General features: G+C 38.0%; 1 protein-coding gene across 16 annotated transcripts in view; it reads right to left on the bottom strand.

Moving 5' to 3' along the window:
- Window positions 1-18,505, bottom strand: part of PRRC2C (proline rich coiled-coil 2C) — a 76,406-nt gene that overhangs the window by 52,778 nt on the left and 5,123 nt on the right. For 15 of the 16 annotated variants that reach the window (XM_075508025.1, XM_075508032.1, XM_075508030.1 and 12 more), the window contains exons 2-3: window positions 3,930-4,097; window positions 2,516-2,693 (exon numbers count right to left, since the gene is read on the bottom strand). In XM_075508025.1, the coding sequence (XP_075364140.1) occupies window positions 2,516-2,693; window positions 3,930-4,044 (293 nt within the window). In that variant the 5' untranslated portion in view covers window positions 4,045-4,097. Of the gene's footprint in view, window positions 1-2,515; window positions 2,694-3,929; window positions 4,098-11,937; window positions 12,047-18,505 lie in introns of all 16 variants that reach the window. The other variant, XM_075508027.1, reaches the window with a different exon arrangement.

The following is an 18,505-nucleotide window of genomic DNA, read 5'->3' as shown; positions in this document are numbered from 1 at the left end:
CATTTTTGATAAAAAAGGAATTAAGGGGCAAATCCAGTAGTCTAGAATCACAGTAAAGAGATAACTAGTGCAATATCATGCCAGTACACTTACAATAAACAATTGTAAATGCTTTAAATAGATCCCAAAGTAATCTGAAATTTCTGAGGACTGCCACTGAGAAGCTGGTTCCATTTGGGTTCTGTGATGATCAGCCCAAAGCACTTACATGGTAGTCTCAGAAATGACACAGAAGTAAACATCACAAAAAAAAAAAATCACTGCTGGGGAGAAACACACTGGCTTCTCACAAGGATAACTGAATGCAATTTTGATTTCTTTCCACAGGTTACTGGAATTTAAAAAAAAAAAAATCTCATCTCTTCAGTTTCCACTTAGTTATATTTCCTACAGCTGCATATTTTCTAAACAGACTTTAGGGAAGTTGGAACTTACATGACTGTACTTTGTCACACAGAAGTGAAACAAGGAACAAGACAGTTAAGGGTTTACTTCCTGCAGTTCTACTGTTTCAAAGCCAAGCCCATTTAGAATTTGAGTTATTCAAACACTGTCCTATAGGTGTGCCATTTGATAAGGGCAAGAACTCAGCTTGGTGCTAGCTGAATTAATCAAATCAATATACAACAGGCTGCACTATCCAGGAAAAAGGGACTGAGGCAATACCCATAGAAAGAGTGACAACTTGGGAAAGCAGCAGAAAAAAATGTTCATAATCACAAGCAACAACTCACTCATGTGAACTCCAATGCAGTGATACAAGAGAAAAAGAATAAACTAAAGTAAGCTGATATCAAGGTGTCACCTTTACCCACAACACTTGTGAGAGGAATACCAAAATACGTCACATGTAAACTGCAGCATTTATAACCATGTTGAAATATTGGAGAAATATAGCAGTAGTTACAAAAATGGTCTGAAGACTTGAGCAAATGCATTAGATGGTCTGAATTTTGGAGAATTTACTCATGGCCTGGGCATACACATACCTGTTCCTGGGAACAAATCCCTTCCCTCCACTAGTTTTACTTGTACATGGTCTTTGAGGCCTTTATCAGAATAATGCATATGAATATACAAAAGCAAACATCTTCCAGTTGTAGATAAGGGACAACTCTTTATTTATTTTTAAACACAACATCAACTACTGGAGTATACTCCTAACACATGCAGCAGGCTATGGAAAGGCAGACAAAGATGCAGATAAAGCGTGTTTTTGTCAACCATCTGGCTCAACACAGATTTAACTAGACAAAGTGTAAGTGACCTTAAAGTACAGGAAGATGTTGTTAAGTACCATACAAAACACTGGGCAGAAAATTGTAAATTTGTAGTTTCATAAGCTTAAAATAAAAAGCTAAACTCAACAGTATACTCCTGAAGTCTAACAGCTTTTCAGAAAGATGCCAAAAATTGACATTTCAATGTAGGAAAGTATACAAGGAGAAATAAAAGGACAGCAAGAAGGGGAAGAAAACCTTTAATCATCTTTTGCTTTCACAAGTGCTGGCAACATACAATCAGTGCCTCTATCTTCAAGTGTTTTTTCAGAACAATTTATATGTCAGAGAATAAACACTTAAAACCCACTTATACTTTTGTAGTGAGAATCATATCCTATTTTGAGCTTACATGGCAAAAAATCTGCTTTAAAATACTTTCTAATTAGATTATTGAAAAGTTTTATTTTCTTTATTTTCAGCTATTTTCTTTAGCTGACCTCCTGTACAAGTCTGAAACAAACTTAGCAGGTGAAACTGTACTCAGCATGGGAAGTTATATTATACACAGTATACAGCATTAACATCACCATCACTTCTATTTTGTTTATATCGCATATTGGGGGAGTGTGAAACAATAGTGTAAAGTTTAAGGTAGAAAATTTTTGTAAGTCTGTAGAATTTATGGCAGACTAACAAAAAAAGGTGAAAAAATTAAGAACCATTAGGAAAATAAAGCAGAGATTCAAACAAACGTATACAAACCAAGAATTTTTGAGCTTTCTCTGCCATACATCAGCACAATTACACTAAATTAAACTGATTTTTGCATACTCCCATGAACTTGCAAGTTATTATTTAACTTAGCTGCTGTGTACCTATGGGTTCCTCCTAGAGTTTCAAGAAAATTTTAAGGTGATTGCACTGATGTTACAAAAACATGCTATAGTATTTCCTTTAAGCAGCCATCAAAACTTACACAAAGGTAGCCACATCAGGTGGCCGAAGGCAACACTCATCCCCTCATATGGAATTTATAAGCATACGGCTTTCAACCTAAGTGTGTGGGATGGGGTGGGGTTTTTTTTTTTTATTTGTTTGTTTTCTTCAAACTATCCCCCTAATAGCAAGATTCTTCCTCACAAAAATTAAGTGGTGCTATTTCCTCTCTGGTAGCTACCCTGAGGACAGTCAAGTCCAGCCAGTTTCTTCCCAGGCCCTGCCCACCCCTAGGTTTTGGGAAAACTTGAGAGAAATGGCACAGCAAAACCACCCTGATCTCATTGGTCACTTACTTTTCTTCTTCATGCTGTTCTTGTTTTGAAGCCCATCCTGTGCCATCTTTAGGCACAATGTTCACATTAGGGTCATTGCCTTTGTTCTCTGCTTTGAGACTGGGGAGGTTAGCTGGGGGAGGCATCCTCCTTGAAATAGCAACTTTTCCAAGACTCTGTAATCCATGGCGTGTGGCAACTGCATGCCAAAACAGAAAGTGCAAGTTAACAATGCTGTTTAGCAGGTAGTGTTCAAGGAAAGTTGCATAAAATCAATAAAAATGTTTTGCAAGAAACTCAGAAAATTTAAGAATATAAGAATTAGAAGTTCAAAATTCTTCATAATTTAATTAAAAAAAAGGGAATTAGAAATACTTGGCTTGGGAGAACTTCAGTACTTTTTGACTAGAGTCACTATGGTTAGCCTATTCTAGAGATTAAAAAGGATATATGGCCCCACCTTTCTACATAATGCTCAGTGACAGAAAGCTAGAAGAGCCATTTAAAATATGATGTTGATGTCTTAATATCCTTTAACATGTTGTTACGTATCATTCTCTTGCTCCTTTTGGAGTTTAATGTACCTTGATGAGTTCAGGAATACCCACATGGGTCCAGCCCATGTCTTTTTTGCTGCCAGTTTCAGCTGGCAGATGCAGCTCTTGCAAAAACATTCCTACAAATTGCATTTACTCCAGACTACAAGTAGGAAAAGGCAATATGAAGTTAATGCACTACATGGGACATTCAACCTACCAACTAGTCAACTCAGGTGAACAAGTACAAGATACTACCCTAGGCATGTTGTATCATTACAAACATCTCAGTTCCAACCTTTAAAAATAATATTGTGGCAAACTTTAACAAAGTTGGAACACACTTCCCCTCTTTCATCCCCCAATTTAGGCAAGTGTGTCAAATACAATTCATAGCCTTCAGAGTGTCATTCCCCCCTGGTTTTCAATCCAATCAATCATGAAACAGCAGACCCACAGTGGCCTTATTTGAAAGGTCAATGTAAGTTTCACCCAGTGTTTGTCTGCAAAACAGACAAAGCACCTGATCTGAAAGTGAGCATTGCCTTCTTGTTAATCAAACATACCACAAACCTTTTCTGAAATATGGTAAAAAGCACAGCTGGGGAACGGCATGTCATATGCTGATAACAAAAGGAGACTGCAGCTATAAAACAGTTTTTATTTATCTATATTCTACTTCCTACTAGACCGTAAATGCTGTCTCCCTGAACCGATACTCTTGCTTACAGCTAACCAGAAACAGTAATTAACATTGCCTTCCAGAATTCTTCCACTTAACTGCTGTATCAAGTAGTTAAAAAAATCTTGCTGTGACTAAGTGCTGATATACTTTGCACTCTTAGTTAGTACTACAGTAATGATGAAACAGAATGCAAAACTAAAGTCAGTTTACTCACCTGTGGTTTTCTGAGTTTCCAGTGACTTTCCCTTGTAAGTATTAAACAGACTGAGTGTTGCATACTTTGTTTTTCCATCCTTTGCTTTTGTACTCTGGCCTGACTTTTCCGACATTTCGATGGAAACTCATCGAGTCTGGTACCTCCTGCTCACCCCTCAAAATTTGCCTGAAAAGAAAAAACAACAGAAAAGTAAAGCAATTTGAATATAAGCCAATACTTAATACAGAGTTCATAGGACAAAAGTGGACAGCATATTTAACACCATTAGCACTGTTTCATTTAAGCATACTGGAGATGCCATAGAATACATTACCTCCAGAAACCCCTAGCCTTATGTAACAGTTGTAATTTTAAAGTATTTCCATCTCTACAATTTGAACGTCACAAAATCAGGAGGGTTAGCATTTAATTAATATTGAACCCTGTAAAAGTGGTAAATATCAACCATGATTTTACTCAAAAAACCCCACCAAAAACAAAACAAAAAACACCCACCAAAAAAACCCAAACACGCAAAATTTCCACCAGCAGCTAGCTCCCCACTGGGGAAGCTCAATGACTTCACCCACCCCCGAAGCCAAGTGCTGATATACCATTAACTGTGGTACAGTATTTCTGGAATTTGGGGTTTTTCCCCCCCCAGTTAAAATCATCATGAACTCTGTAGCTAGAGAAATTAAATACACCGAGTCAGAAGTTTTCTTTATCAAAACTAGGAACACAGTATGTTCAGACAGGGAGGGTAAGAATTCCCTAAACCAAGAGTTACACTATTCTTCTTGCAGCAGTAAATTACAGGGCTGTTAGAGCAGGTCATCTCTCTCTTCCCTCCTTCCCCCAGAATAGCAGACCTTGAGAAAAAGAACCCAGTAACTATCACTGATACTTCACTAGAAGTTCTTAGAAGGAACTTGCCAGAGTTGCTGCTCATCATCAGGCAAGAACACAAGTGAACACTCATTTAAACAGAACAGTATTATATAGTTGATTTATCTTAACAACACTCAAAAACCCTGCTACCCTCCTTACAATAACAATTTTTTATATATTTCCATATGAATTCCAGAATAGTTATGTATGCTCAAATACTCTTGTGTTTCATTCTAAAAGCAGACAGCAAGAAGCAAGACATCCTGCTCAAACCCTCTGGCAATCAAATGCACACCCTGGTCAAACTCAGAGCCTCAGAAGATCTTCAAAAGGAACTTGATTCACATGCAAGGCACTCATGTATTAAGCAGAGCCTGCATGGACAAGCAGTCTAAAGAATAAATCACTGATTTGGTCATGACAGACATGAACCCATGTCAAAAGATCAGGGAAGTTTCATTCATATAGGAATGATAATATTCCCACCCTCCTCTGCCTTCTACCTCAATTTACAAGCCATGATTGAAAAGATTAAGAAATGAAGATGGAAAATAACCTTGGGATGGTCCAGCTTCAGCAAAATTTGGGCCAGATGCTATTCTATTACAATCCAGGCAGACTATTGCAAAGGGGACAGTCTTCAGCTTCATAGAGGGCCACATACATGGCTAAGAAATACATCCTCCCCTCTCACAAGGAGAAAGCAACTCCCAGATTTTTTTGCCAGACTGGTCAGCAGTTGGCTATTTCAACAGCATGTGTTACAGGAACAGCCATTCCTCATGTCATCCAAAAACATGAAATACAGGATGGAAGCAGGGTGAACCCAGCCCTCCAGGCGGACCATGTAACCAGAACACAAGCCTCAGATATGGCTGTTAGGCTATCCCTTATCTATCCAAAAAACTACATATTGAGGCTGCAAGGTTTCACTGGAAGCCACAGCTCACTACTAAAACATCATTACAGGCACAGGGAAGAAGAGAAACCAGCCTGATACATGAATTCAGATGAGCTTATCTTTGGAGCTATCAGTCAAGCAGATTTCAAGCAACCGTTCACTGTTCACAGCTGCCCCAATACTTATGTGCAATTCAACAACATGTCAAGCTTTGCCCATTATTATTATTCATGGGCACGCAACTGCTTTCAGCTAGTCTGGAGACCTGAATCCAGGCAGACTAGTTTATCAAGCTGGAGTCTAAATCAGACATTAGGCCCTGCATTAGTCTCTTCTTCTATGAGGAAACTCAGATTATCATAAGCTCTTCAGTAAAACGTCCATGAAAGAACCTGGCAGATTCTTTTCCTTCAATTCTCCTGTTACTCGCTGCTCCCAGACTTGTATTTATGACAAGGAGTCCACCACAATCATCCTGGAGCACCAAACAGAGAATGTATTGGGCAGATAATTACCAGGAGCACATGGGTGGCAAACAAGCTTTCAGGTGTGCATACAACCATATCAAGTAATACACTATAATTACTTGATACTTAGCTATGCTTGCACACTCTTTCAAGTGAGAACAACTCATACACAGTTTTCATTTTCAGCCCAAGACTCATCCCAGCCCCAGATGTTGTAAACAAGAAGCAGCTTCACAATGGTGAATAATCTAGAAGCTGGCAAACAAAACAAACAAAAAGATGACAACTCAGGTCATTTCTTGCCCCTCCCCAATTCACAAAAGCAGCGAAGCCCTAACAGATGCAGGCAGAGCAGAAAGCAGTTTGAGGATGGTTTAAGATAACGTTGAGGTTTTGTCATACTTTCCAAAGCCTGTACCTCTGGTAGAGATCAAACGTGGAAAATCTTAATCATAATTCTCTTCTTTACAGAGCAAGACACAATTCATACCTGGACAAATCTTAATTGTAACAATTGTTCTTTCTAGAACAATTGATAGCTTAAAGAACAGGAGGCCATGATCATGTTCCCCAATAACGCTTTTTTTCTGTCAAATTTACAGAAATTGGTCTGCTCACTACAGCTGAGCTCTACGCCCTTTATAGTATTAAAATTCATACTGTTTGACAAGTTTTTCCAAAGTTACACTACGAAGAAAGAGAAACAGACTATTTTAAATTGATTAAAATTGCACATTCCTCAGTAATCCGACTTGCAGAAAATAAATCAAGCACTGCAAACAGTGCTCTTTTAAATTAGGCCAGTCAATATATTCATAGTTAACTAAGTCTAAACCTGATACTGGTTGCCAAAGAACATATACTTACAAAAGTAGACATTAGACCAGGTACTCAAGCCAGGGATGACAAATCCTCCCTCTGAAGAGCCATGTGGCCCTCTACAAACATACATGCCAGGTCACACATTAAACAAGCACCCAGTGCCATCTAACAACAGTTATAAAGAGATAACTGCATGGTTTCGAGCCATATGAAATGTATCCCGCTCCAAGACGTTTGCCTTTTCACTCAAACTTTAGTTGTATGTGCTACATTCCTATACCAGAGCATTGGAATCATTCCCTCTGTAGCACCACCTACAAGGTATTTTAACACCGGACATGTTTAATTTGTGCATACAATAGGTTGGCAAGTACCAGACTCACCAAGTGATTCCCAGTTTGCCCTAATATTTCTATCTTTTGTTATTCTCAGTAAGGTAGCTGTTAGTCTGAACTCTATTAGTCAAATCCTTAAAAGCGAAGTGCTGCTGTCCACTAGGTTTAGACACACTGTCATACGGGACAGCTGTATACCTCTGAACAGCAGCAACATATAAAAGATGTCAGAACTACATACCAAAAGTAAGTAACTACCATCATAGTGAACAGAAGGACAGGCAACAGGACAAGCAATAATGGCAGCTGGGAGGGTTCACTGCACTATTAAGAAATTTAAGCAAGTCAGCGGTTCATTTTGAATGACTACAATTACTATTATGCATAGTTACAGAAGGCACAATGCTCCCAAAATTCTGGAGCAAAGATTACCTTTCAGCCGCTCTGTAATGTTATCAAATAAGTTAACTGACCTTCACTGTGGCCTTAAGATTTTAAGGTTAAAATTATTACTGTAATTTCTGTACCAGACTATTTTTTCAGACTGCAACTGGTTGGCTTATTTAGATCCTGCAATGAACTCAGAAGCATGTATACAGAAACTAGCACAGTAAGTAGCTGCCACAAATTCTAGATACCCTGGTCTCTGTTAAGGAATATTTACTTGTGCCCTCTTAGATATTTATAGTTGCTAGAAGAGCAAACAGAATGCAGTATATTCCAGACTGTAGAATCATGTTTTGAAAATAATAATAAAAACCCAACAAAAACCTATACATACCACACAGACCTTTTCCACTAAGTTCCTAGCTCTCCTGATCATTTCAGAATTTGCCAAAATGACTTGTTTAGAATTTAATGATACTAGTTCGTATGTCTGTAAACTTTGCATAGTATTCCATTAGGACCAACTGCAGACTAGAAAAGATCTTACCTCCACTTCGGAAAAAAGTTCTTATGTGATTAAATAAGGAAGAAAGCATGACATATTTTGAGGTCACTTTTGAGGACTGGAGTGGTAAGAAGTTTAAAACATCTAACAGCTTAACTCAGCAATTCTTGTCTGGTTTCCTTCCTTCTCTCGCACCATGTCCATTTCAGTATTTTGCAGTTTTACTATACATGTGAAAAAACAGTTTTACATACATGCGAGAACAGAACACTATTCTGTGTAAGCTATGGTATTTTGTTGTCTTGGTGAAGAAGTACAGACAGGCATGGAAAGGGGAAGAGAGTTGTGTAAAGGTTCAGGTAGAAAGTTAGCTTCTTTATCCACCATTTTTGGCGGGGGCAGATCAACTCTTACTATTGCCATGGGAAATAACTGTGTAGTCCATGTTATAGTCTTCCAATCAGTATGTTTTTGTATATGTTTGAGGCACAGCATACACCATTCCTCACCTTTGGGAGAAAGATTACTATTCCCTGTATTTTTCAGCCATCCCATCCTAGCTGATGTAAGCACAGACAACTGCATGACAAACTCTCTAGATCTGTATTTTATATGCTGTATTTTTTAAACCTCTAGACAAAAGAGGTCTTTATTTTTTACACAAGCGTAACCTGTCAAGAGAATTCTTCAGCAATATTAGAGTTATCTTTTATGCAGTCCTATCTTCTTGAATCCCACACGCCGCACCTATTTAGCCTACAAACACACAATCAGTTAGGACAGGTAACCTGTACGTTAGCTTCCCAGGATTTTGGAGTCTTAGAAACATTAAGTAAATACTAGAATAATTCCCACATTCCCTATTCAACACAGCTAGGATATCTAGTCCCTGCCACCTCCACTCCAAGGGCTATATTTTGGCTAAATTTGGAGAAGGATGAGCTGGAATGACTTAAGGCAAAGCACACCATTCAAGACTCAAACCTGCTGAAGATTTCCTAGAACCTTCAACTCTCTGTGTCTCAAATGCCCATCTGTGAAGTGGGAAACATTATAAAAAACACTACATGAAAGTTCATTCATAACTGGGACACATTAGCACCTGTCTCAAAACAGAAAACAAGAAACAAATCCAGAAAGACTTTTCATACGCTATTTTAAGCATACTAAAGAAAGTGGTTAAGGGGCCAAAAACATCATATACAAATTTGTCATTTGTATCCAGCCATAACTCCACTTTTCTTAGAATAGCTTTGTTTCTGGCACACTGAAGAATGTGGTTCTGGTAAGTTCTAGAACTAAATAATACAACTGAAAAAAATGAAGCTTTTCTGCCACATGCTCAACTGATGTTAGAGGCAGATGTTCCCAAATTCAGTGTTATTAATTTCAGAAGACCATTGATCTCAAAACCCCAGATAAATAACATGGCATTAAAAATTTCAGCCAGAAAGGAAAGGTTTCATTTCAACTGTAAGTATGGCATATTTAGATTTTAGCTCTTCACTGAAGAAGTTGCCTCCTAACTATAAAACCTAAGCATAATCTGCAGCTAGATATTAAATTCTGAAAAACAACCGTGTGATCTTCAGAAAAGACACTAATTTAGATCATTTACAGAAATATAAAGCCAATTTAAAACAGAGAAACATAAGATACTGGATTCAACGTACCTGGAACACAGAAAAGCCTTCTTCACGCTTTATTTGTAACCCGTTATCAAGGAACCCTGTTATTTCAAATGAACACTCAAAAATATTGTGTAATTATCGAATACATGGTTTTGCACAGAGAAGGTTGCACACAAATAACAAATGGAATAACAAACATACTGACTTCACTTCTCTGGCATGGATGTTTATAGACAATACACACTAACTATCAATCTATTATTGATGACCTTATATTTACAACCTTCTAGTGCCCAAAGTGTCATTCTGGGACTGAGGTTTTCAGGCCCAATTTCGATTAAAAAAAAAGTTTTGGCCATTTATCCCACTATTAAGAATTCTTAATAGCTTCAGCACTAGTCAGCTTAATATGACATGAAAACAAGCTTCAAAAACTTCCAGTAACACTTAAGTAGCAAACGTCTCTGTCAAATCAAAGTATCTAATAAAAAAAGCCTCTAAGGTCAGGATCCCCCCCCCCCCCGAGCAATTTGCAGCAGGGTTCAATGTCAAGTAGGTTGCTGCTAAGCAGACTGAAAATTGCAGTAAAGATTTTGGGGACTTCTGAGCTTCTATTTCATGTACCTCAGACATGGCTCTACGACCTACAAGAACAGAAGCTCTCCAAATCTTCCAAGAGTTCTGGGTAGATCTCACTACAACTCATTCTTGAACGAGATCTATACTAAGTTTTATTTCCTTAGAAAGCCAGGCTAATGCACGTTTCCATCTCCCTTTTTCTTCCCCATCTCTAGATTTTGGGCTCACCAATTTTCAACAGAGCTTGAAAGAGGGTAACAATGCAAAGATTGCATTGATTCTATCAATTCTGTGAAGGTAGGTGGCCAAGTAGGAAAAGAAAACCCTTTTAATCACCATCTCTTCTGCACCCATCATCTCAGAGTAAAAACTGTAGCAAGGCCGACCCCTGAGGCACTAGACAACCTATAGAGGACTATTGTTAATGGCCACCAAACAGAAAATCAAAGTGAGTTTTGCTCCTTAGAACCAAAGCACTCTGTCATGAGACAAAGCTATAGCAAAGCAGCCTTTGCTAGCTCTATCATTCTTCAAATTACTCCCCTTTAAAGCCTAAGAAAGTCTTTCCAAAACGTGACCAAAACTAGATACGTCAGGTTGAAAACAATCATGACAGAAGAAAGCCATTTTAGGACATTATCCCACAGATGCATCTTATAAAAATGCAGTCTGTGGATGCCAGAAATGAGCATCATATGTCTGCATCAGTTCTAAGAGACACCTAACAACAGTCTAAATAGAGCTACTAAACTAAGCAATTAAAAACAAACAAAATTAGCCACCCACGAAAGTCTACACAGAAACTAACTTTACCACAAAGCATATGTTAGTTTAAACTAGCAATCTATACAGCAAGCAAATCCTTTGCTGCCTTAGAAACACTGGAAGGCAGCTTGCTGAATTGTCTTCTGTGAGAAATGCTGGTCGACTAGAATATGGCCTTCCAACAGGACAACCAGCAACAAACCACAACATCTCACAGAACTTTTATTAGGAGTCTCTCAAGTCTAACATGGCACTAATAGCAGTGACAAACACTTTTTTAAACAAACTTTTAGAACACATCCTGCAGCAGAAAAATATTAGCACAGACTAAAATAATCTGTCAGTTCTATGCATTTTTTTCCCAGTGGGTTCTTGAGAACAAAAGGAAAAATTAGTTAAGAGCAGCTGGCTGGAGTAAAAAACTACAGATAAAAGGACAGCAACCATGCAAACCTCAAATTTGTCTCTACCCACAGATTTGAATATATATTTAACTACATGTGCCTGAATATTTCACTTAGCATGCACAGAAATCATATTCCTGTGGAACAGCCCTACCAAAAGCAGCTTGATCCATAGGATCAATCATGATCAGCATGTTTTTTTAAATGTGCCCATATAACAAGGGATCAAAAAGCCACAGACAGGATAAACTCACACTGGCAATAAAACTGTCAAAAACACACTAGATATTTTCATGTGTCACACAGCTGCTTTCTTTTAGCTAAGATAATTTCTGATACCTGTACTGTTTATGAAATCTTCTCCTTCTGAAGTGACCTCAGGTAACTGAGAGGTTATGGTCCCCTCCCCTCACAGTCAGAATGATGCCAGTACAGCTAGTAAAGAACTCTGGGAAAAGAAAGGACAGTTTTCATTTCATTTAGTTTGAGGATAATTTTTTTTTGATGTTTATATTCAGAGTACCAAATAAAGCTGTTCAATATTTTCACAAATACTACCTAAAATTATCTAAGGCAATACTGTTACCCAGGGATTCAATGCTTTCAATGTTACATATGTCACTTTCTTCCATGTTTTACACCAGTGGCCCAGTTTTGCTCTCCCACTTTCTACTGGATAAAAGCAGCTGTTCATCAACACAGCTCTTATACTTACTTTTGCCTTTCACAAGGAAGGAAGGAGATAATGTAAAGAGGCACTCAAACATAATTACAGCTATTCTTATGTTGTATGCTGAACATAAGATGCTGAAATTAGTAAGCACCTCCCTAAAAATTTTATTCAGTTCTCAACTATTGTACATGCAGAAGATGTAATACCTCTGTCTACTTTAGCTTTGTAATTACCGCTTTAGGTACTCTTCTGGCTGTAGATTCTTCCACATTTGAGACATAAACCCAGTTTTATCACTAGAGGAGATTCAAATCTAAAATGTACAAAGTGCTATCAATGAAACATTTAAAATAAATTGTATAAGACTGGCTACAGAAGGCATGTTACAAATTATCAAAGAACAAAAAGCCATGTTTGAGATGTACAAAGATAGCAGGTTTTTAAGGTTGACAGGTACTAAAAGACAACTAAACGACTACCTAGCTTTTTTTTTTAAAAAACACTTTCTTGTCATCATCAAAGAGATAGCCACATACTGAAGTAAAACAAATTATCTCGAAACTAAAAGTAAGGTTCTCTCCTGCACAGAATTCTTTTGGCTGTGATAACATCCAATTCAGGTCTTTAAATTGTTACACATCAAGCAGAATGAAGATAGTAAAGAAGTGATTCAAATGGAGAGAAAGGAAAAAAAAAGTCTCTTCTCCAAAGAAAAAAGCTAGAAGGACAAAGCACTGGCACCACCTCTCTCACTGGAAGAGGGTGATGAACTGAAATTAAATTTCAGTTTAAATTTTAGACTAAAGCCACAATGCTTCTGATCTATTTAGGCATCTATCTCCTGCCACAGTCAATGGGAACTAAGTTCCTTGAGGGTATGATTTGAGCTGAAGTTCCCACCCTGTGACTCAAGTTAGCAGCGTGGCTAGTAACTTCTTATGGGTAGTTTCACTGTTACGATCCAAAGCTCACCAAGAGCCAGCAACATATTTAACTTTTACTTTGTAGCTACTAAGCCACAAATAGACTCATTGGGGCTTCCCAGACAACAAACCAAGTTTGTAAGGAGGCAGCACATCACCACAGAAAAGAAAACCTAAGAAAGCAACAGCTGCTCCCAAGCAACAGGCAGTGAATGAGGTCTGGAGTGCAGACACCTACTAACCAGCAGCAGATGAACAGGTGACTTAAAGGGAGTTCAGGACCGACTAACAACCAACCCCTGCCCTTCTTCCCATCAGGGAAAAACATTTTCTCAGGCTACTGCTCCGATGTCTTTACATTAAGGTTTTCACTCTTTCTACTCAGTTTTCTAGTAGATTTACATCCTCACTAAAGGGAGGATAATAGATTTGTATTTTAAAGATAAGTTTACAATTAAAATAGAAATAATTTTTTAAAAGTATCAAGTATCAAAGTCAAGTATCAAACAAGGTCAAATTAAGAAACTCCCTTCCATGTATTTTGTGTCTTCAATATAAATACAGATGATAAAGCTCCAAAGCTCCCCCCTCTTGCTTGTCACATTAAACACTATTTCCAGAATTTCAGAAGAAAATAGGAGTAGTAATTATTTTGTAATTCTTTGAATTACTGGAAGTTAGATAATAAAAAAGGGTACAAGTATCACCAGAGAGTTTTAACAAAAAAGCCTCTACTATTGCCTACAACTTCCTAGTCCTGAACATCATTAGACTTACCACTGCACCTCCCTGTTCCACCACTCATGTGAAGCCATGCATACTCTCCCCCTGAACACCAAAAGTAGAGTAAATTCAAGAGTAACTATACAACTTGTACAAAATTAAATACACAAGCTCCCTGAAACCCATTCTGCTTAGAATATTTACATCACAATTCTGAACTGAAAATCCAACATCTGCTATCTCCAGCAGCAGGACCTTTAGGCACACAATACTCCTACAGAAATCCTCTCCCATACTTACTCTAGACTTCAAGTACCTTTAAGTGAAATACTCAATGACCAGACTCAGCCTTAAGTCTCTAATCTTCTGTGTAACCAAAAAAAAAAAAAAAAAAGGATGACTGGCTTAGAAGATCTAGACAGAAGTGATTTTAATTTGGCTTCTGAGTTTAGAAAATTTACTTCGGTAATTTTTTCAAACTTCTTTGCAATATGAGGGATAGATCTTTAGACTAATATACTGATGGAATTTGCATACAACCAAATAATAAAGAGAATGGACCTAAAGGTTGAAGTTGTACACCGTAGTTGCATGTGTCACAGGCACCATAAAATTATAAGAAACCCTGTATATGCCACCAGACCAAATGCACATTGGATTCAGCATATAACTCTACTGGAATGGACCAGAATGATCTTGGTATAAACACATCAACCTCAACATTGATCCAGCATATCTCACTTCTGTCCTTACATTCACAGTTTTGGAAGGTTGCATTTGTCCCAGATAGCTTCCCACTGATGACTGAAGTAAACACGGACTCACGCTTAAAGAAATAGTTCTCTGTATGTCTGCTGGCAAACTCAAATAGTAATGACCAACAGGCTGGTGGAATGAGCTTTCAATTCTTTTCAGAGCAATTCCTTGTTTAGGTTGAGACACAACAAAGCAGCAATGTAAACCGAATCTTGTTTCTCACTGCTACATGAATAAAAAGCTTCCAGAGCCTGAAAAGACTACAATCTATATTATATGAGAACAACACAGTTACTAGACTAAAATTTCAGCAGTGGGGTATAGTGACCACATTAAATATACTACAGCCTTCATTAGTATTACAAGCATCTAGCTCCTTTACTCATTTGTTCTACGTAAACCAGACTAATGGGAAAAACTTAATACCACCACCACAGCTCAAGTAAAAACAGCAAAGATTAGTAACTACTACTAACTGTACTGTATTAGAAGCATTCAAGTACCAGCCCATTTTCAAGTTAAAGTACATTTAAACAGTTTCTTTGCCAGAAAGGATTTTTCAAGATATTCCAGAAAATAAACTGACAGTGCGTGCCACACGTAAGTCAGAACTAGCACACCATAAAGCTAATGCACCAACACAGCTATTCTTGCTATGTTCTGATAATCCTCAAACATAAATTAGAATAATTTAGACATTCTGCAAGATTACCGAATACGTTTCAACTAAAAATGTATTAGTTTCCGAAAATGTAAGACCCAAAACTTCTTTGCAACTCACTTTTAAGGCAGACTATTTTATTCCTTCTTAGCCTGACAATTTCTTTACAAGTCTTTATTTCTTTGTCGCTAAGCTTTAGAGCAAATTTTTTGCAAGACAGATTTTTTATTTTTCTAGTTTCATGCAGTTGGTTAAGAAACTTTTTAAAGCTCTAAATTTTTAATTGTGGCAGGAGTTTTGAAGTGCTGGAAGGAGGCCAGGACCAGAAAAAAAAAAAAATAAGAACAGTTTCTATACAATTAAAAAGAGCATCATAATGAGATGCATTCTCATTACTTCTGGGAACAGAACAATGTAAGCGCTTTCACCCAATTAGCTTTTCAACTTGCAGATGCTAAATGAGATTTTTATTTTAAAGATTTGCAAAAACATTTATTAAAGAAATTTCCATTATTTAGAAGAATGAGAAAACTTCAAAGCTCTCAAAACTGAATCACTGCCTATTTGAGAAAAAGATAAGGGAATAAATTAAGGCAAATTCTTGCAGAAACAAGCCATGTACCTGCTATCAAAGTACAGTATTCAAATAGTAGGTTGGTAGGCAGCACTCTTCTCTGAATACAGAAAACTAATGTGACCTGTCTTACCCATCAGAATTCTTTTTTAACTGAAAAAGTTACAACTATTCACTAGGCTTCTTACAAACTAATTTAGGTCAGCTTATCCTGACCACAGCCACTCTCTGTAAAGGCATCTGTTAATGTTTAAGATCTCAAACAGTCCCTTAAAAAATTACAAACACACATAGCACACTGTCACAAGTACCACTTCGTTTCTTGCTCAACTGCATCACACCATTTTTGCCTGGAAAGGCAAAAATACTAGCATACCCATTGTCCACACACACGGAAAGCGACATGGGGAGTCTCCTCCTCAGTGGCATCCTGAGTAGCAGTTGCCCTGTCAGGCTGAGAACAGGGGAGCAAAAGGGAAGTCCGGTGGGGCTGCAAAAGAAGCTACACAACTGATGACATACGGATGTTCCTAAATCTGTTCAAATGACTGTGCTGAAAATATTCAAATGGTCGGCACTTCTCTGCGCTTGCTACATTGAGATTTAATTGCACAGAAAGACTAATCAGAATTGGTGATGAATGTGGGTTTGAGGATCTATTTGCAAGCATAAAGAAAACAGAACTGCTTGCACCCTACAGCAAAAAAGGTACGGCAAGAAGTCTCCACATGTTACTGGATCTTCTTTTATTTCTAAACATACAGAGTACCAGCGAGCTACAGTTCCCTTCTGGCTGCACTTCAGATCTGATTTCAGATGCAGGCTGAACAAGTGCTCAGGATCTGTTCCTCTGCAGGCGGCTGTCTGGGGTAAGTTACCAGAAACAACAGCTGAGCTGAACAAGAGTTGACTCCTCAAGTCGGTCACAGTGTTTGGTGCAAAACACTTCCTTTTAGGAAGCTGATGAAAGATAATCAATAGGTACATGAAAATAGACCAGATTCCTGACAGATGAGCAGCAAAAGTTGCAGGCATTTAAAATTACCCAACTCTCCACTGTTTCATTTTTCCCTTTCGTTTCAATACTCTTAATGCAAAAGCCCTTGCACTTTATTACAAACTCTGAAACAATGCCGTCCTGGTTTCAGCTGGGATAGAGTTAATTTTCTTCCTAGTAGCTGGTATAGTGCCATGTTTTGGATTCAGTATGAGAATAATGTTGATAACACACTGATGTTTTAGTTGTTGCTAAGTAGTGCTTATACTAGTCAAGGACTTTTCAGCTTCCCATGCTCTGCCAGGTGCACAAGAAGTTGGGAGGGGGCACAGCCAGGACAGCTGACCTCAACTGGCCAAAGGGCTATTCCATACCATATGACATCATGCTCAGTATATAAATGGGAAAGCTGGCAGAGGGGCCGCTGTTTGGGGACAGGATGGGCATCAGTCAGTTGGTGATGAGCATTTGTTTTTCAGTTGCATCACTTGTCTGTCTTGGGTTTTATTTCTCTCTCTTTTTGTTATTGTCCTTTTCATTACAATCTATTATTATTATTTTATTTCTATTATTAAACTGTTCTTATCTCAACCCACAAGTGTTCTCACTTTTCCGATTCTCTCCCCCATCCCATTGGGGGGCAGGGGGGAAGTGAGCAAGTGGCTGTGCAGTGCTTAGTTGCTGGCTGGGGTTAAACCACAACAAATGCCATTTAAACTGGTGGCATACTTCCAACCCTCCCCACCCACCCCATGTTGAATTGGACAGTGGAAGAGGGCAGGACAGATTAAGAGACAAATGTAAAGCCATTCCTTGCTGTGAATAACTCGAAGAATCTTTTTCAAGACTTCCATTTCCTGCTCCTTTACCACAATTTCCAAGTCCCACTGTAATAATTAACATTTCCTGACAGAGAAAGCAACACTTAGTTTCAGCGTTCTTCCCAAGGAACCACAACTCACTTTGAGCAGCAGATTTCTCTCCACATCATACCTTTCTGCACCTTTAAAGTATCCCCGACCTCAGCTGCGAGTAAGTAAAAGTTTTTATACAAAGCTAGTTTTTCCAAAGCCCCTATTCATAGATCAGTCCTTAAGTAACAAATAATTACATCTAAGGTTTTTGACTTCAGAAATCAGTTAGATGTTGCTTTGAAATAATGTTCAGGCAAGCTCTTCTGTTCATGAGCTCTTTCAGAACACTTTGGAAGTGCACAAGAAGCACTCTAGGGCTACATCCTTAAGGATTTTCATTCCTCTTTAGAACAGATGTGCCAAAATGAATTCCCTCTTCTCTAGCTATTTTTTCCAACTTTTTTCTGTCCACCTTCTCAAGATACTTTTGTTATAGAAGGGTCCAACCCAAAGATGGAAGCACAGTCATCAACAGGAGGAATCTACAGAATAAACAATTTTATACAGAGTTCTGTACCACCTTAGAATGATAAAAATACTTCAAATAGTTACTCTAATCAGTTATGTAATAACTTAAAGCTACTTGTCACCACCTTCAAAACTTCCCACCTTGCTCAATACCCAAATTCTGTGTTGCCTGTAACTCCTACCATATTCCTAACCTGATTCATGTACATCAAAAATAA

This window comes from Mycteria americana, chromosome 7 (assembly GCF_035582795.1).
Source record: "Mycteria americana isolate JAX WOST 10 ecotype Jacksonville Zoo and Gardens chromosome 7, USCA_MyAme_1.0, whole genome shotgun sequence".
Taxonomy (NCBI): Eukaryota; Metazoa; Chordata; class Aves; order Ciconiiformes; family Ciconiidae; genus Mycteria; species Mycteria americana.
Note: the sequence above shows the minus strand (reverse complement) of the source record. Positions and strands in the feature narration are given on the sequence as shown.